This window comes from Zonotrichia leucophrys, chromosome 15 (genome assembly GCF_028769735.1).
Source record: "Zonotrichia leucophrys gambelii isolate GWCS_2022_RI chromosome 15, RI_Zleu_2.0, whole genome shotgun sequence".
NCBI lineage: Eukaryota > Metazoa > Chordata > Aves > Passeriformes > Passerellidae > Zonotrichia > Zonotrichia leucophrys.
The window spans coordinates 12,426,499-12,450,984 of record NC_088185.1 but is presented as its reverse complement, the minus strand read 5'-3'; the positions used below and the strand labels follow the sequence as shown (position 1 = coordinate 12,450,984).

General features: G+C 54.6%; 2 protein-coding genes across 5 annotated transcripts in view; one reads left to right on the top strand and one right to left on the bottom strand.

The window, feature by feature from the left end:
* The window catches only part of NF2 (NF2, moesin-ezrin-radixin like (MERLIN) tumor suppressor), a 47,171-nt gene extending 27,692 nt beyond the window's left edge, over window positions 1-19,479 (bottom strand). For 2 of the 4 annotated variants that reach the window (XM_064726629.1, XM_064726631.1), the window contains exons 1-4: window positions 19,299-19,479; window positions 7,144-7,269; window positions 6,033-6,155; window positions 3,829-3,912 (exon numbers count right to left, since the gene is read on the bottom strand). In XM_064726629.1, coding sequence (XP_064582699.1) covers window positions 3,829-3,912; window positions 6,033-6,155; window positions 7,144-7,269; window positions 19,299-19,412 — 447 coding nt within the window. In that variant the 5' untranslated portion in view covers window positions 19,413-19,479. The remainder of the gene's footprint in view (window positions 1-3,828; window positions 3,913-6,032; window positions 6,156-7,143; window positions 7,270-19,298) is intronic. The other 2 variants (XM_064726630.1, XM_064726632.1) reach the window with 1 other exon arrangement.
* Window positions 19,480-21,118: 1,639 nt separating this feature from the next.
* LOC135454777 (pleckstrin homology domain-containing family A member 4-like) lies at window positions 21,119-24,453 on the top strand. The gene is made up of 7 exons (XM_064727238.1): window positions 21,119-21,178; window positions 21,892-21,964; window positions 22,529-22,635; window positions 22,718-22,821; window positions 23,540-23,696; window positions 24,006-24,105; window positions 24,188-24,453. The coding sequence occupies exons 1-7, from the start codon at window positions 21,119-21,121 to the stop codon at window positions 24,451-24,453; spliced, it is 867 nt and encodes a 288-aa protein (XP_064583308.1).
* Window positions 24,454-24,486: the final 33 nt, after the last annotated feature.

Sequence of the window (24,486 nt, the reverse complement as noted above, 5' to 3'; positions counted from 1 at the left end):
CAGCCCTTCCCTCCCTGCTCTTCTGAGCAACCTTCACCCAGGAAATGCAAATGGTGACAATTTTTAAACACAAGACCAAGAGGCACTTGGTGGTCATACAACAAGTCAGGAGGTTTTTCCTCTCAGCCTCCTTTTTGTGCCAGGACCTTCACACCGCGCACCAAAACCGGAGCTCAGCATCAAAAGTCTACACACATCCCACCTCTGCGCTTGGGAGACAACACGTGGGGATTAAAGACACAAATATTGATTTGGAGCCAATGCAGATGCAAAGGGAGCATGGAACAACAACCAACACTGACTCAGACTTCAATTATTAGAACAAAACCAGCCCGGATTTCATCCAAGAGTGGGGGCAACTCTCTGCCTTCCAAGGTCTTGGAGCTCCTCAGGATGCAGCACTCTGCAGGTACACGGCCCTGAGCCTCCCTCCAAAGGAAGCAGCACTAAAAACGTGGCACTGGTGAAGGAAGCAACTCCAACAACTTTGGACAGGCAGCAAGTAAATCATTTTTGGGTGATGAAAATAATAGTAAATAGGATTAACATGATTATTTTCTGTTGTGATCTTCTGCGGAAGTCTAAGACTAAGTATGGATTATGTGACTTTTCATGTGCTAAAAAATACTGCCGTGTCCCAGAGGAATATTTGTACTGAGAGGGGAGTCTGGATGAGAACATTAATTATTCACAAGTCAAAAATCAACAAATGGCTTAAGTATTGCAGAATTTGTTGGCTCAAATGATTTTGCAAATGTACTTTCTAAAGGCCTTTTCAATTAAACCATTACTTTCAAACTGTCATGGAATTTCAGCTCTTGTTAATTGAACTGTATGATTAATATTCATGATTGGGCATGGAATTGCCTTTACCACATTCATACACCCAGCTTAGACTGTTGGATAAACACAGGCACGCTCAGCTACAAATTAACACCAAGTATTGCTTGTTTGGGGGAAAAACAATAATAATTAAAGAGCTGTTTGCTGTGCTACAAGATCTGAAGTGCTGAGAGAGTTGCAGAACACCAGCGACCTGCATTTAAGGGGCAAAAAATAGAAGAACCTCCTGGATGTTCCCATTTTTTTTCCAGTTGATCCCACGTCTTTCCCAGCTATTTAAAACCTGAACCACCTCCAACCTCTGAAAGGCACGTGGGTGGTTTGAACAGGGCTGGAGAGGAAAGCTCATAGTAATTCCCCAAATGAACACAACGAGAGAGAAATAAATAAGCTGTTATTTTTATGACCCCCCTGTTTCCTTTGCTGCCTCAGGTTGGGGTGGATGGACCAGCAGCACCTGGCTGTCAATAAGTGGCTGCTGGATGCACACACACTGCTGTGTCAGGCTATTATGCCCCTAATCATGCAAATCAGCACGTTATTAGTGAAATTACTGCACTCTGTGCCTGCTTTCTTGCCCAGGAAGGACATGATTATCCTATTCAACTGGAAGGAGATGACCTGCAACATCCTTCTTCCCAGCTCTGTATGAAGATGTGCTTTCAGCTCTCACCTTTGCTGGGAGTGAAACGGGAGGGGAACCCCAGGCTGGAGGGGTGTCCGATTTTCGGCTGTTTGAAGGGCCTGGAAAGGCCCGGAGTGGCCTTGGGGCAGCCCGCGTATCAGAGGACGAGAAGAGGCTTCAGTTCTTCTTTCAGTCTTTATGTTTATTAATTGTTTATCTAAAAGATTTTCTCTCGGCCCGACAGAGCTCTGCTCAGCAGCCAGCCATGAGCACACTGTCCTGCCCTCCGGGCAGTCACCTATCTTTATACCCATTGTTACGTGTACAATATTTATCATTTTTCCCCAATACCATTTATTCTTATTGCATGGTGCACTTTTAGTAATGACCAATCCCAAAGTGCCACCATCACCACAGAAGATGGAGGAGAAGAAGAAGAAGAAGAAGGACAGGACACGCCCCAATTCCTCCATCTTACTTCTCTAAACCCCCCTGTACAGAAATCCTAAACCCTGTGTCTCACCCTCTAATTAACCAATCCCTTCACCATTCACCCCGGTGAAACCCTCCTGTCCTCATACAGGTGTCATCTCCTGTGTAGGATCAAAGTCCAGCCACCAGACACTTCTGGCAACATTCCAGGACTCCCGAGCCCCCCAAGGGTGGTCTCGGTGGCTCGGCACCTCAGTCCTGAGGTGCTGAGATCCCACAGAGGGGCAGCAAGGAAAGGGATGTCTGAAGAAAATCCTTTAGTGAAAAGTACAAAAGCCATCCCTGCTCCACCTTCTGATCTCAGCATGGTCAGAACTGCCCTGACTCCGTGTGAGCTCCTCCCAGTGCCCCAGGACATTCAAGGTGCCAGGGGGACAAAGGGGAGGGCACAACCCCCCTGCACCAAGTCACAGCCTGTACCCAAGGAGCTGTCCTGGCCATCAGGTAACAGAGCTCAATATTTACCCAACATTTATTCATTCTGGCAGCCAGAAAAGTCATTCCCTACATATCCTCAGCTCAGGTCAATGGAAGGAAAGCCAAGGAAGTGTTTACTCATGCACTCTAATAAGAGTGATGAATGTTTCACACAAACAGAAACATTTCTAAAAGCAACTTTTCTTTGCCCAGCTGATGAGTCTCTTGAACAAAACATGGTTTCATCAATACTCTGATTATGAGGGGAAAACACCAATTTCTTGTAAATTCTAACCCCATCAAAGAACATGGCACCCAGGGCTCTACTCAGAGTGTGAGCTGAAGGCTTATGAGAAAATTACATGGCCAAAGGGAAAAAACAACCTGGATCAGGCCCTCTCTTCTGCAACAGAGCCAAACCCCCTCTCCTGCATTGCCAGCAAAGACAGAGCTGCTCCTCCCAAACCTCTCCACAGCCATGCTCCTCAAGGACAGCTGGACTCTGCAGAACCAGGGCATGGCCACCTGCCTGTGGTCCTGTGAGCCAAAGCCTCCCAAAAGCCCACCCAGAGGCAGAACCAGCAGGAGATGCAGAGACAACGTGGCTGGGCTGTGCTCAGACTGCAGTTGCTCCTCTCCCTCCCAAAACAGGATCTTTGCACACCCAAACTGTGGCTGGGCTCCAGCAGCTGATAACTGAGCAGCAGCACATGTTGTGCATACACAGGGAGGGAGAAATTATGTCCCTGAGTGCAACAATGAACCCTGGGCTGCTCCCTCCACCCCAGGAGTCTGCCCTGGGCAAGGCTGCACACCCCAGACTGGAAAACAGTGTCCTCTGGAATAAATCCCCAGCAAAACACACCCACTCTGGGCCCAGAGCAGAATGCAGCAGAGAAACAAGGGGAACTCAATGAACACTGACTTTTCCCTCTGTCTGGTGAGGCCAAACACCCAAGATCAAACCCAAGACAAAGGAGAAGGCAGGAAAAACCCTTTCACAGTGCAATAAATGGATGTGGCAGCTCCAGCACTGAAATAAAGTCATTATCAAGATAAGTATTCTGAGGGAGCAGTGGAGCTGGGAGTCCCGTGGCTGGTTTGCCTCTGGCTACACTGGCAAAAGCAGGGAGGAGATCCAAAAAAACTCAGGCTCAGGGAATTCACCTGCTCAAAAGCCAGCCACAGTAAGCCACACTCAAGCAGGCTCTGCAGCTCATGAGCTGAGCATTTGCTAAAGAGTCCTGGAAAGAGAAATCAAAAACCCATCCAATATCTGGAAGCAGCCAGGAACCAGCCATGTGGAGAAGGCAGCAGTGCTGGTGCAGCCCCCTCACCTCCCAAGCTTTCCCAGCTTTCCCTGCCTTCCCTTTCCCCAGGAAGTGCCCCAGCACAAAGCACCTGGATCAAGACCAGCCCAGCAGGCCCTGGGAGCATCCCCTGCTGCCTACCTTGGCTTGGACAGCATAGGAGGCCAGCAGGACAGAGGCTTCAGGAGGACAGAAGATCTTCTCATCCAAAATCTGCTTCTTCACCTGCACACAGAGCAGCAAAGGACAGATAGCACACGTTTAGTGGAGCACAGCAGAGCATGACTGTCACAGCAGATGGCTGCAGTTTGTTTTAACTTGAGCTGTCAACCACACAGAGTTAACAATTTTCCTAACACTAATCACAGTGCAGACCCAGGAAATCTCTGGTGGCTCAGAAGGGCTCAGGCTTTCACAGACCACCTTCCTCAGACAGGTTGGTGAGAAGAGCTAAATTTATATGTGGAAAATGACAGCAGCTTTATCCTGTTGCTGAAGGCAAGGGGTGTGTGAGGGGGGAGAACCTTGCATGTAAACACAGCGATAAAACCTCTTGAGGCACGAGCTATGGACTGACAGGACATCCAGCCACGCTGCTAAAGAAAAGAGCAATCTCTGAGCACTGCAAGCTTTGCTCTGGGACATTCAGGCCTCATTGTGAGTCAGTGCTCACCTGTCCAAGGCCAATTCCTTGGATCCAGCACGGGGAGCTGCAGGTCACCTCTGTGGCAGAGCTTTCAGCAGCTCCCCAAGGCACAGCTTCCCTCCCCTGCCCCCCGTGCATTCAAAAATTAAACCTGTCATGTTCCATAGGTTTTGGGTTGGCACACTTAATTTTCCTGATTAAAGATAGGAGGGGAAAAAAAATGTAAAAAGCCTACGATTTCCTGGGAGGCTTAAATGGATTGTTGGAGATGCAGGAACATCAATTTGAATTTATAACGTGCTTTGAGTCCTCAGAGTTGGGTACAACATAATCACAGCAGATATTCTGCTGCATCAAGATAAAAAACAGGAGAGTTTACAAGCTTAGATGTGCTCCTGTTTCCCAAATGCATTCAGGAGCCCAGGTTCCTCTCAGCACACAAATCCCAGCAGCAAAGTCATGGTCTGCATTTAGAAAATGCAGCTTGAATGGCTTTTCCTCTCTGATTTTCCTTCTCAAAGATGCCAACAGCATTTTTCCTCACTGTGGATAAAGCTCCTGGCAAATGAGGCATTCAGAAATAACCCTACAGAGACACCAGTGCACGAGACTGAGCTTGGAAATTAACAGGAATACTTTGCATTTAGAACACTTTTGGCTCTGGAGAAAAAAGATGGACTTGGGAAGGGTGAGGAGCATCAAGAGGCTGCTGGGCTCACTTGGAAAGGGCAGGACATCCTGCAGGCTACAGAGGTATTCCCAAATCCAGGCTGTCCTGCCTTTGGTGTAAAAAAACCTAAGAATGAGTGACTTTAAAAAAAAATTCTAATTTATCTTCAAATTAACAGCCAGAGAGCAGCTGAAACATCCCAATGAATACCCAGGAGTCTGACTAGGAGGGCTCTGTTCCCTCTAACTGTGCTTGACACAACTCTTCTGAGGAAGAATGTGTCAGAAAATGGATTTTGTGGCAGAAAATTGATCATGTCTCTGAAAGAGAGCTCCTGTGATAGCAGCTCCTTGTTACCAGCCGTGCAGCACTGCCACATCATCAGCTGAACTGATTTCTCAGGACACAAAGTTTTGTAGAATAATTTAAATTAAAAGACCCAACCAAGATGTGTTCAGCAGAGTTTCTAAAGGCTTTCCTGCAGGGCAGGAATTCCTGGAGCAGGTGAGACTGTGAGGTTTCTCCTTCTGCTCTGTTTGTCCATCAGAGAGCTGAGCTGCTGGGATGTTGTTCTGCCCCTTGTTCTGAAGGCTGTTTGGTGAGGAGGGGAACTTTGCTGTCCTGGCTGCACTCTGCTCTCCAGGATCACCTCCCCTGCCCCACACAACACTGCTGTCACATCCAAAGGCAGCTGCCACCCCGAGCACAGCTCATCCCACACCCTGCAGAGGGACACGAGCCCTTGGCTGCCAGATCCATGTCCCTGAGCCACCCCCCATGGATATAATGGATCACCTCATCATTCTGCACTGCCAGTTCACAGGTCTGCCAGTCTGGGCAAGCTGCTTCCTCCACAAAAACCATCCTTCACCTATTTTAGGAAGCTTCTGTTGTTAGACAAATCCCTTTGGAGAGGTGTGAACACAAGGATGTGGAGCACACTCTGCTGACCAACTCTCTGACCCTGGGACCTTCTGCTCATCCAGGCTCCCTCTCCCTCAGGGTGGATAGCAGTGTATGGACTCCTACCTGCAGGAAGAACAGGTGCTGGGTGATTTCCTGCACCAATTCCTCCTCTGCATTCTCAGGATAAAATTTGGCCAGGAAGTGAAAAGTTTTGGGCTCTTCTGTGGGAACATCATGATCCAGGACCTGTGGGATACAAAAGCCATTTGGTTTCCTCAAGGCAAGACCCAGCTCCCTTCTGTTCAGATGAGCACATATTCTGTCAGACACTTTTAGACATCTAGAACAGACCTAAATAGTTCAAACACCGTAGTTAAAAAAAGAAAACAAACATTTCTGACACTCCTAATGATGCAAGGGAACAAAAAAAGGCAGAAACAAACAGCATGAGAAATGAGACAGTGAAGGTTGATCCTGATCTGCCACGTGCTCCCTGCCTCTCCTGATACTTGCAGAGAGATGCTGGATCCTGCTGCGCCACCACCCGACCCTCTCCTTGTTTTCCTGCTCTGACTTTATCTCACTGCTGTTTCTTACCACCTTGCTCTGCTACTGCCCAGTTAAATGCTGGTTTAAACCTCAGCTGAGAGGTGAGACAGCCAGGTCCCCTTTAGTGTCCATGACCACCTGGCTGTAGTGTCACATCCTTGGGATGCCAGCAAGCCACACCTGACACCTCCAAAACCCTCCCCTCAGATTTGGGGGGCATTTCCTCCCTCATCCCCATCTCCCTTTCACTCTGGTTTTCCTCCTCCCAAGCTCTCTTATTTCTCAGCAACAGAAGAGGCAACTCCACTTTTCTGCTGATGGTTTTGTGGAGTTTTAGGTTTCATTTGCTTTGCAGTCACCCCAAGGTGCAGCACCCCAGCATCTCTGGGTCCCAAAATGTCTCCAGGGGATTCAGTGTGCACAGATGCTGGGATGGGGCATCTCTGCCAGCTTTTCCCAGTCTAACACCCCCAGATACCACAGAGATGGGATTTAGGTGCATCTGTCCCAGCTCACCCACCACACAACCCCAGGCATTCACAGACAGAAGGACATTCTCCTTTGTCATCCCACACAACCTCTCAAGGGAAATATCCCTGTCCATGGAGAGGGCTTGGAATGAGATGAGCTTCAGGGTCCCTTCCAACCCCAACCACTCTGGGATTTTGTGAGCTTTGGTTCCAACCTTTTTGTCCATTTTGAGCCATGCCACCGTGTCCTTGATGGTGTACTGCAGCCCAAAGAACCAGGTTTCCCGCAGCCCCAGGGTCCTGCACACCAGGTCAAACAGGTCCTTCCCTTTCCACTTCACCTGCCAGAGAGCAAACAGGAAGCAGAGTTAGAAAGGTGGATCTCAGAACTTCTCTCTGGTCACCCAAATGCACTGTTTTCTCCTCTCAAGGTCAACTTTAAACCCCTGTGAATGTGTTTGGTACAGACATGAAAACACCCTAAGAAGGCACACGTTATCTCCTTCACTCTGATCTCATCTGCAGATCACCAGCTCCTCCCTCAGTAGGAAACTGAAATGTGATTTCCCCCCTTTTCCAAAAAATGACACCACAAAGCCCCTGTTTCTTACCCTGGGAAACTAAGGGTTCATTTAGGCTCTTGCTGAGCTCAGCTTTAGGCTCCTGACCTGTTTAGGTTCCTGCCTGTTGCCAGCAGGGAATAAAAATCCCTTTGAGCTGCCCCTTGGTGGCTTTAATGTGTCTGCACAAGCACCAGCATCAGCACCAGGGGTTCAGAGAGAGGAGCCACAAAATCAGCAGTGACACAATCCCTGCACGGAGCATCCAGAGCCAGCGACCCTGCACGGGTAGAAGGGAAAAAAGAGCTCCAAAATCCCCATCCTTACCACTGAAGTCAGCAGTTCTCTGGGAGCACATTTTGATAGAGTTAAACTGCATTTTCTGCTGAAAATGTTGGTGACAGAAGCAGCCAAGGAGCAGAGAAAATTGGTTGCTCAAGGACCATGTCCTTGGAGCAATCCTGCAGCCGCATCCGTGATGCTCCTGAAGTTTGCTCATAAAACCGGGAGGTGTTGGGAGGCACAGAGGTGAAGAGGGACATAAACCACGGGAATCTAATATGCCAAAGCCACTTTGGTCCTCCATCTGCACGCTGCAAACAACTGCTGGACCGAGACATACGGCCATTACTCCGAAGCCCTTGGGCAAACAGATCCCGCGCACTCTCCTGTCACTACAACTCAATCCTGGTGCCACCGGCACGCAGCGACATCAGCGCGGGGCCGCTCCCGCTGTCACCCACTGCCGCCTTGTGGGCACAGGCGGGCCCAGCCCAAGCGACGCCTCCGTCACTGCTCTCCCCCTCGCGGGGAGCACAGACACGGCGCTGACAGTCCCGGAATAGGACAGGAATAGGACAAAGGCACCGCCACCCTCCCGACAAACACCGCCCCCGGAGCGCAGCGCTCGCCGCCATCCGCATCGGGCGCTGTCAACACCTCGGGGTCAAAACGCCAGGAGCAGCAAGTTTGGCAGTGCTGGAATCATAACCCCCCCTAATTTCACACATTTCACTATCCTCCAGCCCCCGGGATGGGCTCCAGCTCGGCACAGGATGGCTCAGACTGCAGAAGATCTTTTCCTGACTATGATTTTAAGTGGGAGGTTAATTCGAGGGCTCAGACAAAACAGAGTGAGGCCCATTAAAAGAGCTATTTGGTACCATTTCTGCAGGCACATAAAAGCAGGCTGCCAGCAGAAGGCTATTTCTTCACTAAACTGCTTTGTATAAAGCATTATGGGCTGTTTTTCCTTCTCTAAGACCATATCTCAGTCTCAGCACAGCAGTGCCTGCACCAAACCTTCCCAGGACAGGCTGCTGATGGCAGCAGGACGTGGCTCCACATCCCATGGGATCAGTGAGTTAAACCTGGAATTCCACTGGCTGGGACTCCTCCCTGAACCACCTCAGGTACCCAAACCGTGCCCAAGAGCTGAGAGGACCCAAAGGTTTCCTCTCAAAACACAAAGCACCAGTTTGTTGTGAAGAGCAGCACTGGGGATTAAAGCAGGAGCTTTGTGCAGTTCTGACTCGGTGATGGGATGGGTTTTGAACCCATCAACCATCCAAGGGGTTCTGAACCCCTTTGGAATGGTTTGGGTGGGAAGAGACCTTAAAAAGCACCCAGTGCCACCCCTGCCATGGGCAGAGACACTTTCCACTGTCCCAGGCTGCTCCCAGCCCTGTCCAGCCTGGCCTTGGACACTTCAGGGATCCAGGAGCAGCCACAGCTTCTCTGGGCACCCTGTGCCAGGGTCTCACAGCTGGATTTCTTCCTAACCTAACCTAAACCTCTCCCCTTTTAGCTTAAAACCATTCCCCCTTCCCCTATCACTATCTGCCTGCATTAAAAACTCTCTCTCCTTTTTTTACGAGCCCCTCTTTAAGGGACTGTATTTTAAGTGAGGCTTCTGCTGCTGCATTTTACACCAGCGCTTTGTCACCAGCGTTTCTGTGGTGGCAGGAATAGACATTTCACATTCTTGCACAATGCTCAAGACTCCAGCCATAACAGAGCACATATCCTCCCCAACTGTGCTGAATTACCTTCATTAAATATATCAATGATCAGCAGCCACCTTTATTCCAACAGACATGATTTCCCTCCACACCTCGGTACTTAAAATAACCATCTGCATTCAAGTGGCATCTTTTGACAGCTGAACTCCAACTGCTTTACAGACATCCAGGACCTCAGCCCTCCTCAGCCATGCTTTACAGGCTCTGTGTCATTAACTGCCACATTCTGTGGTTGTAAACTACGAGATAAAACACCCCTCCAGGGCACGAGGGGATGGACAGAGCTGCTGTCCAGAGAGCCTGGGGGACAGCCAGGACAGGCTGGCCGTTCCCATCCACACCATGTCCATCACACCATTCCCTGCACGGCACTCAAGTGACACCTGAAGCACAAAGATGATTTTACAAGCCATTCCGAGCTCCTGAAAACACAACCAAGGAGCTCAGAGCAGAAAAAAACCTTCTCAGCCGTATGCTGGGGTGGCTGGCACGATGCTGTCACAAAGCTCCATCTCCCAGCAAAAAGCTCCATCATGATAACCTCAATGTGACCGTCAGGACAGAGAGGGATGCGTCACTCCAGCACCCTCCCCGTGCTGCAGGCAGCACCTCTGACATTTGCAGCTCCTTTCCCATCAGCAGGATCACAGCACGGGTGGCTGCAGGGATTCAGGAGCTGCAGAAGGGACACGGGAATGAGCAGTGTTATAAACAGGCTGTTACTCCGCCGAGCTGGTTGTGTTCTTTACTAAGTACAGAGCGGTTACAATCTATCAGCAAAGCATTGAAATTAACAGCACTAAGCACTGCAAACTCTCCAGCCAATGGCTAGAACTGAGTATTTCCAGCCCAGATTATTGGCATCATCTTTTTCTCTGGCGGAGACGGCGCATTTGGCATCTATTAACAGGGTTTGCATTATTTATTAACCTGCACCGGGAGTCATTTCCAACTCGCAGGCAACTGCGCGATTTATTTCGGAGCACAACCTCTCTGTCAAGTTTCACAACTGCTCCTCGGCTCTCCACTCGATAAAGCAGCTCCAAAATTGAGCAGAAGGCTTGTCTGGTCCTCTCATCAGGGGTGACAAGGAGGGAGGGCAAGCCAGGGAACGGAGCTGTGCTGGGAGGTTTGGGTGGAGCTCAGGGCAAGGCTCTGCCCCCAGAGGGTGCTGGCACTGCCCAGGGAATGGGCACGGCCCCGAGGCTGCCAGAGCTCCAGGAGCCTTTGGGCAGCACTGCCAGGGATGGACAGGGTGGGGTTCAGGGCAGGATGATCCCTGTGGGTCCCTTCCTGCCCAGGATATTCCACAGTTCTAAAAAATGGGCAGCGAGGGACAAGGGAATGCAACAACCCTGCCCAGAGAGGGCTGAGCGAGGGGTCTACACAGAAAAGAGATTCCCAAAGCATTGTCAAGCTGATGCTTTTCTTCCAACAATGTCAAATGTGGTAAAGGGGAGGCAAAAGGGATGGGTTTAATTTAATATTTAGGTTCCTCACACAAAAAGCTCTCCCGGGACAACAAGGAGGTGTCCAAACTCCAGGGGACAGAACCTGGCTCTGCTCAGGAGGTGCAGATGAAGATCTCAGCTCCTCATCATCAAACACAAACCCCTGGAGCTTCAGCTCTTCCTGGGACCAGGGTGGGCAATGAGGGCACAAAAAAGTGAGCAGAGGACACCAAGGCTCAGCTGCTTCCCAAGGAAAGCCAGAGCAGCAGTCTCTGCACACCCCACCCATGGGATGAGGTTAAGGCACGACCTTGCAGAAATGACTCACATTTACAGAGTATTTTACTGCACCAATTTACCCGTAAATAACACAGAAAATGGCTTTTTGCTTTGCAGATAATTTTATTAGGCGCTAGCTCTATGCTGGGGATGTAAACAGAGGCAGGAGTCCCTGCTGTGACACGACAGCCAAAGGACTGCTGGGAAAAGGGGACCAAGCCCCAGGAAAAAGTGCTGAGAGTGAAGTTATTCCTGTTTAGAATCAAATTTTAATGAGAGAACACAACACCACTGGAACAGGGATGGAGAGGGTGGAAGGGAGAGAGCTGGGCCTGAGCAGAGCACCCCTGCACTAACCCTGCCCTGGGAATGAGGAAATGGATGAGGCTGCAGCTATTCCAAACCCCCATCCCACAGGAGATGCCCAAACCACCCAGCCACAACAGTTTACAACTGAAATGGAGATAATTTTGAGACTGCAGACCACACTGATTTCTCCTTCTGGACCTGAATGATAACCACAGTGCCACAGACAACCATTTATTTAGATTTAAAGCCCATTTGGAGTAAACAGGGAATCAAAAAATGTAATATTCATCAATTTTGTTTTAACTAAAGTGATGTCCAATATTTTCAATTGCCACTTACTGAGTCACAGGGCTGGGCTGTAAAAGTTATTTTTATTTACTAATGCTACACGACAAGTTGATAATGAGCTTTTAATTAAAACCTATTTCTGTTAACCACCGAGGAGGCCAGGAAGGCGCCCGGGCGTGAGGATGCAGATGGTGCAGCCAAGCACGTTCTGAGGTGTCTGCCCGAGACTGAGATGGAACAGCAGTGCCAGGGACAGGAGCTGGGACCAGACAGAGCCAGGGGACAACAGCTGGTGACAATGTGCCCTCTGCCCCACTCAGGTGAGAGCTCACCTGCAGAGCTGCCTCCAGACCCGGGCTCACAGCATGGGAAGAGCTTGGAGCTGCTGGGGAGAGCCCAGAGGAGGCACCAGAGATGCTCCAAGGGCTGGAGCCAGGCTGGGAGAGCTGGGGGTGCTCACCTGGAGAGGAGAAGGCTCCAGGGAGAGCTCAGAGCCCCTTGCAGGGCCTGAAGGGGCTCCAGGAGAGCTGGAGAGGGACTGGGGACAAGGGATGGAGGGACAGGACACAGGGAATGGCTCCCAGTGCCAGAGGGCAGGGATGGATGGGATACTGGGAATTGGGAATTGTTCCCTGGCAGGGTGGGCAGGCCCTGGCACAGGGTGCCCATCCTGGATCCCTGGCAGTGCCCAAGGCCAGGCTGGACATTGGGGCTGGAGCAGCCTGGGACAGTGGGAGGTGTCCCTGCCATGGCTGGGGTGGCACTGGATGGGCTTTAAGGTCCCTTCCTACTTAAACCATTCCATAATTCCATGAAAACTCACTCCTCACCTTTTTGCAAGCTGTGACTGCCCCTGGAAGTGTTCAAGGCAAGGTTGGACAGGTTGGAGCAGCCTGGGATAATGGAAAGTGTCCCTGCCCATGGCAGAAGATGGAACTGGATGAGCTTTAGGGTCCCTCCCAACCCAAACCATTCCATGGCTCCATGTCCCAAAGCCTCACCTCACCTGTAAGCTGGGCTCTCACAGATGAAGAGTTACGGGCTCAAGGAGCAGCTCAGTGCAGAGCAAGGAGCTCCAAGAGGATGAAAGGAGGGTTTGGATCCTGCAGGGAGCTGTAACTCACACATGTGCAGCACAGCACTGCTCCCTGCCCAGCAGGGACAGCCCCAGGCCCCCCCTCCGTGCAGGAGCTGCTTCCTGATGGACTGGGGCTGCTTCAGCCCAGCCTGAGCTGCTCTGAGGAGCCCCCAGCGCTGCTGAGCTCTGAGCACAGACACTGACAGAGCACAGCTCAGCCAGGCTGGGAGGGACAGCCAGGGGCTCACCCAGGGTGATGCCAGGTTCAGTTCCTCTCTTCCCATCTCCAGGGCTGTGTCATTCCCCACCAGTGCTCCCTCACAGCTTCAAGATTATTCCCAAAGCTGCTTCCCTTCCCTGTTCAAGCACCTTTAATTTCAAAACACACCTACTTGAAAGACACTGTCTGTACAAAGGAAAAAAAAAAGGAGGTATTAAAGAGCATCAAAACTGGAGTCTGCACACCTAAAGAGAAATAATTACTGTCCCAAATGCCCTCCCTCCTACCCCTCTGGATTAATTAACAGTCTGGGGATTGACAGCAGTTTGGAACAGTTTTTGGAGAGAAGTAACAGGAGTTTGCTACTGCCTTGGAAGAGGCTGTGATGGGAGCAGGGGATCCAGAGAACTTGTCAGGTGCAGGGTAAGGCACCAAAGCCAAAGAGGATCCACGGCCACAAGTCACAAGCACAACCTAAGGAAATGAACTGCACCAAGCAAGACACCCCAAAACACCAACTCCCAAATGTCACTGGTGTGAATCAGAAATTCTGAGGTTTTGGGGCATAAACCCCTCTGAGATATGAGTGAGGAAACAGCCCTTTCCTGCTGTGTCTCACATTCAAAGAGAGCAGCACATCCTCATGAGGGCTGGCACAAGATCAGGACACACAGGCACGTGGAGGAACAGAACACTGACCTGACAGCTGGTATCCCAACAATTTATCTGGGATCATGTTGTAGCTGAGGGAGATCATTTCTCTCAGCTTTTTTAAACAGCTGTCCCTGCACACAGACTGCTCTTTTCCTGTTAAGTTTGTGTCCACTCACAGAAGCTTTGCAGCATCAAGAGGTCACTGTCCCTACCAGCTCCCTGCTGCCTGAGATTGGGAATGTATGGATCTCTATAAACCCCCTTCCAAGTATCCTGCAATGCAGAAGGAAGCCAAGGGCATTCTGCTCCCTGATTTCCTCCTCCTGCCTTTTTATTTTGGTGCAGTGACTGGACACAGCTCAAAACTCAGCTTGGATTTACTGCACCAGCTCTTCCTCAAAAACTCATTTCCACCCAGATTTCCCCCACCAAATCCTTGGCTGTTCCTGTTCCAGAAGATGAGCTTTGCAGCTCAGCCACACAAGTCCCTGTGTGTGGTGACAAAGGGACAGCACTCGGCCACACGTGGCCAAAATCAGGACTCTTCTACTTACAAGGGCTTTACATCCAACTGGCCCTGCACTGAGTGGGGCACTGGGCTAAAATAAAGATCCCTTCCAACCAGGATTATCCTCTGGACAGACAGGAACAGCTTAAGCACTCAAGCAATAACTGGATGCATGTTTAGACAGCAAATACATCAGCACAAACCTGCTTTTCTCGCTGCTTGAACACTTAAGCTGTTTCTCCAGGCTGGCTGTAAAGCTTTTCCAATTCATTTTTAAGACATCAAAAGATAAAGGTTGGGAAGCAGCTGGGCAGCGAGCTGCACCTTGATGGAGTGATCATCCCTGCAGGATTCAAGCCCAAAATCACAACACAACAAAAAGGGAAAAACACACCCTTTGGAAAATGGACATGGCTCTGAGAGGGAGAGACACTAACAGGGCTGAGCAAGAGGAAGAAATTGGGAAAGACATGCAGGAGACCAAGGGAAAGATGGAGGGGTTCTCCCACCAGCCAGGGAAATTGGTTCTAAGAGGGGGAAAACTGCACATGGCAGGGGGAGACCAACCTGACATCAGCTGCAGCATCCCAGAGATGTGGGATAAACAGTGCTCTGGACTGGACTCAAAAACACCACGGGGATTTCACTGCTGAGTAACTCATGTGTGGGAGCACCAGGGGCAGCACGGTGGGGATGGACAGAGAGCAGAGATCCCTGAGCCAGGTCAGGAACTTGGGGTTCATTGCAAAGGGCCTGGGGGCAGGGCCCTGCTGGGAGCTGCCAGACACAGCTGGGGCAGGGCTGAGAGAAGAGAGGGGGTGAGAGAGTAAAAGCATAAGAGAATAAAAGGGTAAGAGGGCTAAGTTCCCATTCCAATACCATAAATCTCCTTCTCTGTTGAATATTCTAATTCTCACTAACCAATCTAGTACAAGATACAAATCCTACAGCATTTCCATACAGCCTATAAGAATCATTACATCACCATACTGTGTTACATTTTAAACCCTAAAAACTCCTCTTTGGGTCCTTCTGCCAAGCTGTGGGGTCTGTTCTGACCCTTGGAGCTCTCTGCAAGCAGAGGGTGTTGTTCCATCCAAAGGGGATCACCTTCAGCTGGCCATGCCATTGTTTTCCAGTTGTTCAGTAACTGAGGGATCTCAAAGCTTGCTTTCATTTCAATCTCACTTAGAGTTTCCATATTCTCAAAATCTTTTGCCAGACAATCACATTTATAAGGCTTTCCTGTTTCATCCTCCTCAACACTCATGGAAGGGTTTGGGTGGGAAGGGACTGAAATCCCATCTTGTTCCACCTCCCTGCCTTGGACAAGGATATCTTCCACTATCCCAGGGTACTCCAAGCCTTTCCAACCTGGCCTTGGACACTTCCAGGGGCAGCCACAGCCTCTCTGGGCACCCTGTGCCAGGGAAGAGGCATCCAAGGCTCTCAGGAAGGTGAAGCAGCTGGGGATGCTTTAGCACAGGGATTCAAGAGCTATGCAAATGCCTACCCTTCCTCCAGATGTTATCAATTAATTAGGTACAGCTCAAACCTCGGAGATGGAAGTAACAAAAGGAAGACACTCGCTTCGTGCCTCCAAGATTTCCCCAAACAAATTTGAAGTCTTTAAAGTGAAAACCCAACAGTGATTATTAATCTGCACCGCCGTGTTCGAAAGATTAAGATTTCATTTCTAGGAATTATTTTAGGTTTAGGCTCAATTTAGAGACATCAACTGCAGAATAAACAGATGCAAAGCAGGTTTAATCCCTTAAAATGCACAGCTGGGGATTTCTAGGGAGCAGACTGAAAAATGAGCACTGAGGAAGAAGGGGAGTCTCCATGGGTCATGGAATCATGGAATATCCTGAGCTGGAGGAACCCCCAGGGATTATGGACATCCAGACATCCAACAGGGCAGCAGCTCCCTGTCCCTGTCAGCATGTCACAGACATCTTCTATGGAAAAATCCTTTCCTGAGGATTTTTCCTCCTGAGAAGCTGGGAGGCCTCAGGAACAAAGTGCAAACAATGATTATCTGCTGCTGTGGGATGCAACAGGAGCATCTGTGATTGGGCTCATGGGGTTGTTTCTAATTAATAACCAATCACAGCCCAGCTGGTTCAGACAGAGAGCTGAGCCACAAGCCTTTGTTATCATTCTTTGCTATTCTATTCTTAGCCAGCCTTCTGATGAAATCCTTTCTTCCATTCTTTTAGTATAGTTTTAATGTAATATTTATAATAAAATAATAAATCAGCCTTCTGTAACATGGAGTCAGATCCTCATCTCTTCCCTCCCCTGTGAACACGGTCACAGCAGCACCAGGTGCCACTCACAGGCCACAAAAACCCATCCCCAGAGCCCCCAAACTGCAGGATTCCCACTGCACCTCCTTCCACTGATCCCCTCAAGTGTCTGGGAGGCATTTCCCTCTCCTTGCTGCCCAAAGCACACAGATAAACAATTCTGCTCACTCTGCTGGCAAACCTTGGGATAGGGGCCGGGTTCCCTCAGGGAGGAGCACAGTCTGTCCCAAATAATCAGCTCTCCCACCCCACTGGCTCTCAGGAGGGCACAAACTCCACTCCTGGCTCTCACTGTGGGTGCAGAGCAAACCAAGCCCTTCCCTGGGCCACCTTCCCAGCCCAGCCACTCGAGGTGTGTCTGATCCCTCTGTCCCACGGTGCTTCTGCACAGTCAGCACAGCCAGGAGCTTTCCCAGAGCCTCCCCAGAGCAGCAGAAACAACAACACACACAGAGATCCAGCCTGGGAGCTGCCCTGCTCAGAGGGGGCTTGGGGAAAATTCACACCTCCAGCTGGGCTGCCCTGGGCTTGCAGCAAGGCCAGGAGGCCACAGAGATGCTCCAGGGGCTGGAGCCAGGCTGGGAGAGCTGGAGAGGAGAAGCTCCAGGGAGAGCTCAGAGCCCCTGGCAGGGCCTGAAAGGGCTCCAGGAGAGCTGGAGAGGGACTGGGGACAAGGGATGGAGGGACAGCACACAGGGAATGGCTCCCAGTGCCAGAGGGCAGGGCTGGATGGGATATTGGGAATGGGGAATTGTTCCCTGGCAGGGTGGGCAGGCCCTGGCACAGGGTGCCCATCCTGGATCCCTGGCAGTGCCCAAGGCCAGGCTGGACATTGGGGCTGGAGCAGCCTGGGACAGTGGGAGGTGTCCCTGCCATGGCTGGGGTGGCACTGGGTGGGCTTTAAGGTCCCTTCCCACTTAAACCATTCCATAATTCCATGAAAACTCACTCCTCACCTTTTTGCAAGGTGTAAAACAGCCCCATCACCCACGTCCATCCATCCATCCATCCATCCATCCATCCCATCCATCCATCCATCCATCCATCCATCCCCTCTCCTACCCCAACATTCCACGCTGAAAGATGAGGCCTGAATTCCTGCATCCTGAATTCCTGCATCCTGAATTCCTGCATGCCCCCAGCACCATCTCCAGCACAAAGATCCCTCAGCACCTCCTGAGCCCCTTCCAGCTGCACGAGTCTCTCTGCAGCAACAAGTTCCTCTGGCAGGAATATCCCAGAGAAATCAGCTGGAGACGGAGCAGCTGCACAGCCCAATCCCACGGCAGCGCTGCCTCCTGGCTGCACACACCCCCTGCTCCCAGCGGGAAATCACAGCCGGCCACAGCACTGAAATTCACAATTCTTCACTTTCCACCACCAGTCACTGCTGCAGCCTGGGGAAGGCAGGAACAGCAGAGCCAGGACATTCCCACTCTGCTGGGAGCGGGAAGCTCACAGGGCTGCCCAGAGCAAATCCTCAATCCCCAGGAAAAGCAGAAAGTTCTTCAGGGCTGTAGCAGAATTCCAGAGCCAGGAAATCAGCGATGACAAACTCCCCTTGGCTGATGGGCGCTGGGATTCCCTCAGGGTTTGGGTCGGGATAATGAAATATAAACTGTTAAATGCAGAGTTGGGGTTTCAGTGTTTGTGTGGCCAAGCCCTCAGGATCTGCTGGGAAAGCACAGCACATCCCAGGGTTTGGCAGCAACGCCCTGGGAGAAGGTTTTACAAAGTTCCAAGGGCCCCAAAAAGGGAAATTATCACAGAAAAGCCAGGCCCAACCCCCTGGAGCATCCCTCAGCCTCACGGTGAGCTAAGAGCTCAGGAAAATGCCAAAATTCTGTTCTTGGGCGTTTGTGGAGCACTGGGGAGTTGGATTCCTGTGGATTCAAGCCTTGGCACTGGGATTCCTCAAGCCCTGTGACAGCCACAGTGTAACGGGGACTTGGGCTGGGATGGCAGGACAGCCCAAAGGAAGCGGGATTGTAATGAGAATAAAGCTGAATTATAACCAGGATAAAACTGAATTATACCCAGAGTGAAGCTGAATTATAGCCAAAGTATAGGATGAATTATAAGCACAGTAATGCCAAATTGCACCCAGAATAAGACCGAATTGTAAACGGAATGCAGCCAAATTATAACCCAAATACAGCGAAATTACACCTGGAGTGAAGAGGAATTATTGCCAGAATAAAGTTGAATTATAGCTAAAGTATAGGATGGATAATAACCAGAATAATGCCAAATTATACCCAAGCTAAAGCCAAAGTATACCCAGAAAAAAAGCCAATTTATGACCAAAACAATGCTAAATTACACACTTAATAAGGATTAATGATAACAAAAATAAAGCCAAACTATAACCAGGATGTAACTGGATTACACACACAATAACACTGAATTACAACCAAAACAAAGCCAAGTTATGCCCAAAGTAAATCCAAATTACACCAATTCATAACCAAACGTGAATTACTACTAAAAACAAAAAACAAAGCCGGATTATAACCAGAATTATGTGCAATTATAACCAAAATCCCAGCAGGATAACGCCGATTTATAACCAAACCAAGGCAGCGCCGCTGCCGGCCCCGGGAACCGGCGGAGGGTTGGGGGGGACACCGGGAGGGGGCTCTGGGGGGCCCGTCCCCCTCAGGGGAGCCCCGCACCGCGCGGGCCGTCACCTCGCAGCTGAACTCCATCTCGGCGTCCATGGTGGCGATGCGCACCGTGAAGGTCTTGGGCTGCTTGCGCTTGAGGGAGCTGAAGCTCATGCGGGACGCGATGGCCCCGGCCATGGCGGCACAGCGCGGTCAGCGCGGCGGCGGCGCCATGGCGGCCTAGCCACGCCCCCGCTGCTGTGCTATTGGCCGCGCCGCGCCGCGCGCCCGCCCCCGCTGCACCATCTAGCCAATAGAAAGGGGTATGATGGAGAGGCGGGAGGAGACCCGGCTGTGATTGGGTAGAAAGGATGCCGCTCAAGGGAAGGGGCGGGGTGAGGCGAGGCCGTGAACAGCGGGGTGAGGAAGCGATTGGGCGGGGCGGTGTCGCCCCCTGGCGGCGGGCGGAGCGCTCTGCTGGCGGGGACGAGCTCCGGGACCCGACGTGGGGACACCGGGACACAGGGACACACGGGGGACCACAGGGGACATGGCAATGGACACGGGGACACGGGGACACACCGGGACACTGGGGGACTGGGAGGGAATCCAGGACACGGGGGACACGGGTCCTGGGGACACCGGACGGACACGGGGACAGGGGGAAACACGGAGACACACGGGGACAGGGGACACCACAGGACACAGGGGACACCGGGGGGACACACGGGAACACACAAGGGAACCCGCCAGGGGCTGGGGGCCGTCCCAGTGCGTGGGTCTCCCAGTGCCGTGGTGTCCCCCGTGGTGTGTCCCCGGTGCCGTGGGTGTCCCCGTGTCAAAAGTGTCCCCGGCGCCGTGGGTGTCCCCGCAGGACGGGGTTCTCTGGGGCACACCGGGCGCTGTGGTTGCCGGGGCGAGGGGACCCACGCTGTCCCGGGGGCACCCGGGTGTCCGGGCTCGTGGGTGGCGGCAGAGACTGGGACCGGCGCCCGGGGCGGGCGGGGACACGGGGCAGGACCGGGACTGGGACTGAGAGTGAGACTGGGAACGGGACTGGGACCGGGATTGCGGCTGGGACCGGGACTGGGACTGTGGGGCTGGGACTGGGGCTGGAATCGGGACCGGGACGGGGACCGAGACTGTGGGATTGGGACCAGGACTGCTGCTGGGACCAGGATCGGGTCTGGCACCGGGACCGGGAGCAGCGCGGCGCAGCGGGACGGGACCGGCACCGATAGCGGGGCACCGGGCGGCGCTGGGAGCAGAACCGGCCGCGGTAACGGCACCGTCACTGGGGTGATGGGACGGTGGCTGTGACCTGTCACCAGCGCAAGGGGACGGGACCGACCCCGATCCCTGTGGGATAACGGGCTGGGAATCGGGACGAGCACGGGGGGAAGGAACAGAAACTGCGACCCGCTCAGAGTTACCGGGAAACTGAGCCCGGCACGGGAGGGACTGGGATCGCCTCGGGGTAACTGGGATGGGTCTGGGACCAGTTCAGGGTTACTGGGATGGAACTGGGACCAGTTCAGGGTTACTGGGATGGAACTGGGACCAGTTCAGGGTTACTGGGATGGAACTGGGACCAGTTCAGGGTTACTGGGATGGGAGCTGGGATCACTTCAGGGTTACTGGGATGGAACTGGGACCAGTTCAGGGTTACTGGGATGGAACTGGGACCAGCACAGGGGGACGGGGCGGACCTGAATCCGGCGGGAGCAGGAGGGGGAAGGGAGCAGAGGGAGCCGAGAATTCCCCCCTCACCCCCGGGGGGACCCAGGCGTCCGGGAGCAGCCCCCGCCCCCGCAGCGGGAAGAACGGGGCCTCTGTCCCCGCGGGGACAATGGGGACATTGATGGGGACCCCCCCGGCCCCCCGCTGCCTCCGCAGGACCCCCCATGGCAGAAAGCGCCGGCCCCGCCCGCCGGGACCCCGGCCCCGCTGGCCCCCGCACCCAGGTGGGCAAAGGGGGTGGGGGCATGGGGGGAACTGGGGAAACACGGGGGGGTCGGGGGTTGTAGGGGTTGGTGGGGAGAGTTTGGGAACCCTGGGAACCCGAGGGGGGCATGTGGAGCATTGGGGTGCACGGGGGAGCGCAGGAATCCATAGGGACTTACAGGGCACAACGGGGGAGCTCTGGGCTCGGGGGCAAGAAAAGGCGTGGGGGGCTGGGGGCTGGGGGGCCTCGGACCCCCCGCCCTGCCCAGCCCTGCGGACGGCGGAGGGTAAGTTTGGGAGGGGGGAGGGGTGGGGGGAGACCCCCCGAGGGGGGCTGGACAGGGTGAGGGGGGCGTGGAGGGGGGGGGGCTCTGTGGGGGGAAAGTGGGGTGGGGGTTTGTGGGTTTCTGGGGTGACCCCTGCGGTGCGGGTGCGAGGGTGTAGCCTTTGGAAGGGGAGCGGGCTGGGGGCGATGAGGGTGTGGGGTCTGGGCAGGTCGGTGAAGGGAGGGTTATGGGGTTTGGGGGCTTTGGGGAGATCAGACACACACGGTCAGATGGGGCAGTGTGGGGCGGTTATGGGGTCTGGGATGGGACAGGGCGCCGGGGGTTATGGGGTTTGTGGGCCTGGGGGAGTGAGGAGAATGGGGGGGATCAGAAGGGATTGAGGGGTCTGGGGCAGCAGAGGGTCCCGGGGGGGCTCAGTCCCCGTTCCTCCCCTCATCCCTTCCCAGGACAGCTCGGGGCTGCGGCTCTGGAAGCGCCGCTGGTTTGTGCTGGTGGATCTGTGCCTCTACTACTACCGGGGTGAGGGGGCACGGGGGGCTGGGACACCCGGGGGGCTTGGGGGACCTGGTGTCCCTGAGGGGGACAGCGATCCTGGGGTGTCCCTGGGTCACTGGAGGGGACTGGGCGTCCTGGGGTGCTGGGCATTCCTTGGAGGACCAGGAATCCCGGGAATTTGGGGGTCCCTGGGATATTGAGCAGCCCTTGGAGGATCAGGAATGCCGGGGGAATGGGGGTCCCTGGAGTGTTGGAGGTCCCTGGGGCAGTCAGGGATCCCAGTGGGATCAAGGATCTCTGGGGGATTTGGGGGTCTCTGGGTGGGTCAGGGATCCCCCGGGGATTTGGGGTCTCTGGAGCATTGGGAATTCCTGGGGGTTGGGGGTCTCTGGGTGGATCAGGGATTCCCCAGGATCGGGGCTCCCTGGGAGCTTGAACAGGTCCTTGGTGGGGTTCTAAGCTCTGGTCTAAGCCCGGGAGGTTCGGGGGCATCAGAGGAGGTCCTCGGCATCCCCCCGATGGTGCTGGCGATCTCGGGGTGCAGATGGGGGCTCTGGTGCCCCCATTGTGCCCCTCCTGTGCCCCCAGACAGCAGCGAGCAGCAGGTGCGGGGCGGCCTCCCCCTGCCTGGCTACGAGATCCGCGTCCTGCCCGCCGCCCCCCGCGCCCCCCGCGCCCCCCCGTTCCTGTTCACGGTCAGCCCCGGCTCCCCAAATCGAGGGGGGGATTGGGACCCCAATACCTGAGCCCGGTCTAGCAGGGATCCCCCATTGCCAGGCTGAACACGCCGGGATGCGAACGTACTGCCTGGGCACCGAGAGCGCCGAGGAGCTGCGCGCCTGGGTCTGTGCCCTGCGCCGGGGGGCATCGGCCCTGCCGGGGTGAGCGGGGCACGGGGGGCACCAGGGGCACCGGGGGGCACGGGGGGAACGGCCCTGCCCGGGTTAGTGGAGCATGGGGGGCACCGGGGGTTATCGGCCCTGCCCGGGGGTGTGGGATACGGGGGGCACGGGGGGGGTATGGGCTCTGCCTGGGGGTGTGGGGCACGGGGGGCGCCGGAGGGCACCGCAGGGCACTGAGGGGCACCGGAGGCTATCAGCCTTGCCCAGGGCATTGCGGCACGGGGGCACCGGGCGCATGGGGTGTATCGGCTCTCCCGGGTCAGTGGGGCACGAGGGGTACCGGGGGGGCACCGGGAGGCACCGGGGGGCATGGGCCCTGCCCAGGTAAGTGGGCACCAGGGGGCACGGGGGCACCGGGGAGCACCGGGGGACACCAAGGGGTATCGGCTCTGCCCAGGGTGAGTGAGGCACAGGGGGCACCGGCGGGCACTGGGGGGCACTGGGGGGTATTGGCCCCACCCAGGTGAGTGGGGCACGGGGGCACCGGGATGTCTCCACCGGGTCCATGGCGGGCACAGAGAAGGGCTGGGTTTGGAGGGATTTGGTGGGTCCCAGGCAGCAGGAGGAAGTTGGAGAGCTTGGGGAGGGACAAAGAGGGTTTGAGGGATCTGGGGAGGTGGGCACAGAGGGTTTGTGGGGGTCACAGAGGGTCCTGGGGCAGTTAACCCCTTAACTCCTGTTTTCTCCCTGTTCCCAGCTCGGCCCGCTCGCTCTCCCAGCAGGCGCTCCAGGAACCCGGGGCTGCGGATCCTCCCGAGCCCCCACTGCCCACGCATGCCCCGGGGGAGGGGCTGGGGGGCCCACCCGTGTCCCCTCCGTGCTGCCCCCCACTCCCTCCGCTGCCCCACAGCGAGGTGAGAACTGAAATGGGGGGAAATATGAGTGGGGCAGGTACTGGGGTGATTGTGGTGCAGATCCGTGTGAGGAGGGGGGGTTATGGGGCAGAGCAGGGGGACTGAGAGGTGGGAGGGGGTTATGGGGCAAAATGGGGGGGCTGTGGGGCAGAGGGGGGTGTATCGGCCTGATGGGGGGCTGGGGGGCAGAGAGAAGGGGCAATGGGGCAGAGCGGGGCAGTGGGCAGTGGGGGACTATGGGCAGAGGGGATCTGGGGCAGGAGCGGCTCCGGGTCCGGCCGGAGCAGCGCTCCCTGTGCCCTCTCGCAGGTGCTCCAAGCCCAGGAGGAGCTCCCGGCGCGGGGATGTCCCCCCAGGGCCGGGGACACACCGGGGGGACCGCAGGGACACCCCGAGAACGCGCCCGCAGGTGAGACCCGGCCACGCCCCCGCCAAGCCCGACCACGCCCCTTGGCTGGACGGCCCCGCCCATTCTGGCTCCACCTCCCCAGAGCGCTGCCCGAGGAAGCCCCGCCCCCCTGGAGCAGCGCCTGAGCCCCCTCCGGAGCGAGACATCGGGACCAATCAGCCACCGATCTCTCCAACCACCTCTTCTGATTGGCTGCCGAGCACCGCCCAGTCCGCGGGCACCGCCCCCACTCCGGCATCCAATGAGGCGTCGCGGTGGCGGCGGGAGGGGGTGGGGGGGCGTGGCCGTGCGCGCGAAGGTGTGGCCGGGCGGCCAATCAGGATCACGCTGCTGCAGGCCAGCTTCTGAGGGGGCGTGGCCGGGGGCCCGAGGGGGCGGGGC

Coding starts and splice junctions, on each gene's coding strand:
- LOC135454777 (XM_064727238.1), top strand. CDS start 21,119: ATGGCAGAAAGCGCCGGCCCCGCCCGCCGGGACCCCGGCCCCGCTGGC. Junction 21,179..21,891: donor CCGCTGGCCCCCGCACCCAG/GTGGGCAAAGGG, acceptor ATCCCTTCCCAG/GACAGCTCGGGGCTGCGGCT. Junction 22,636..22,717: donor CCCCCCCGTTCCTGTTCACG/GTCAGCCCCGGC, acceptor CCCCATTGCCAG/GCTGAACACGCCGGGATGCG.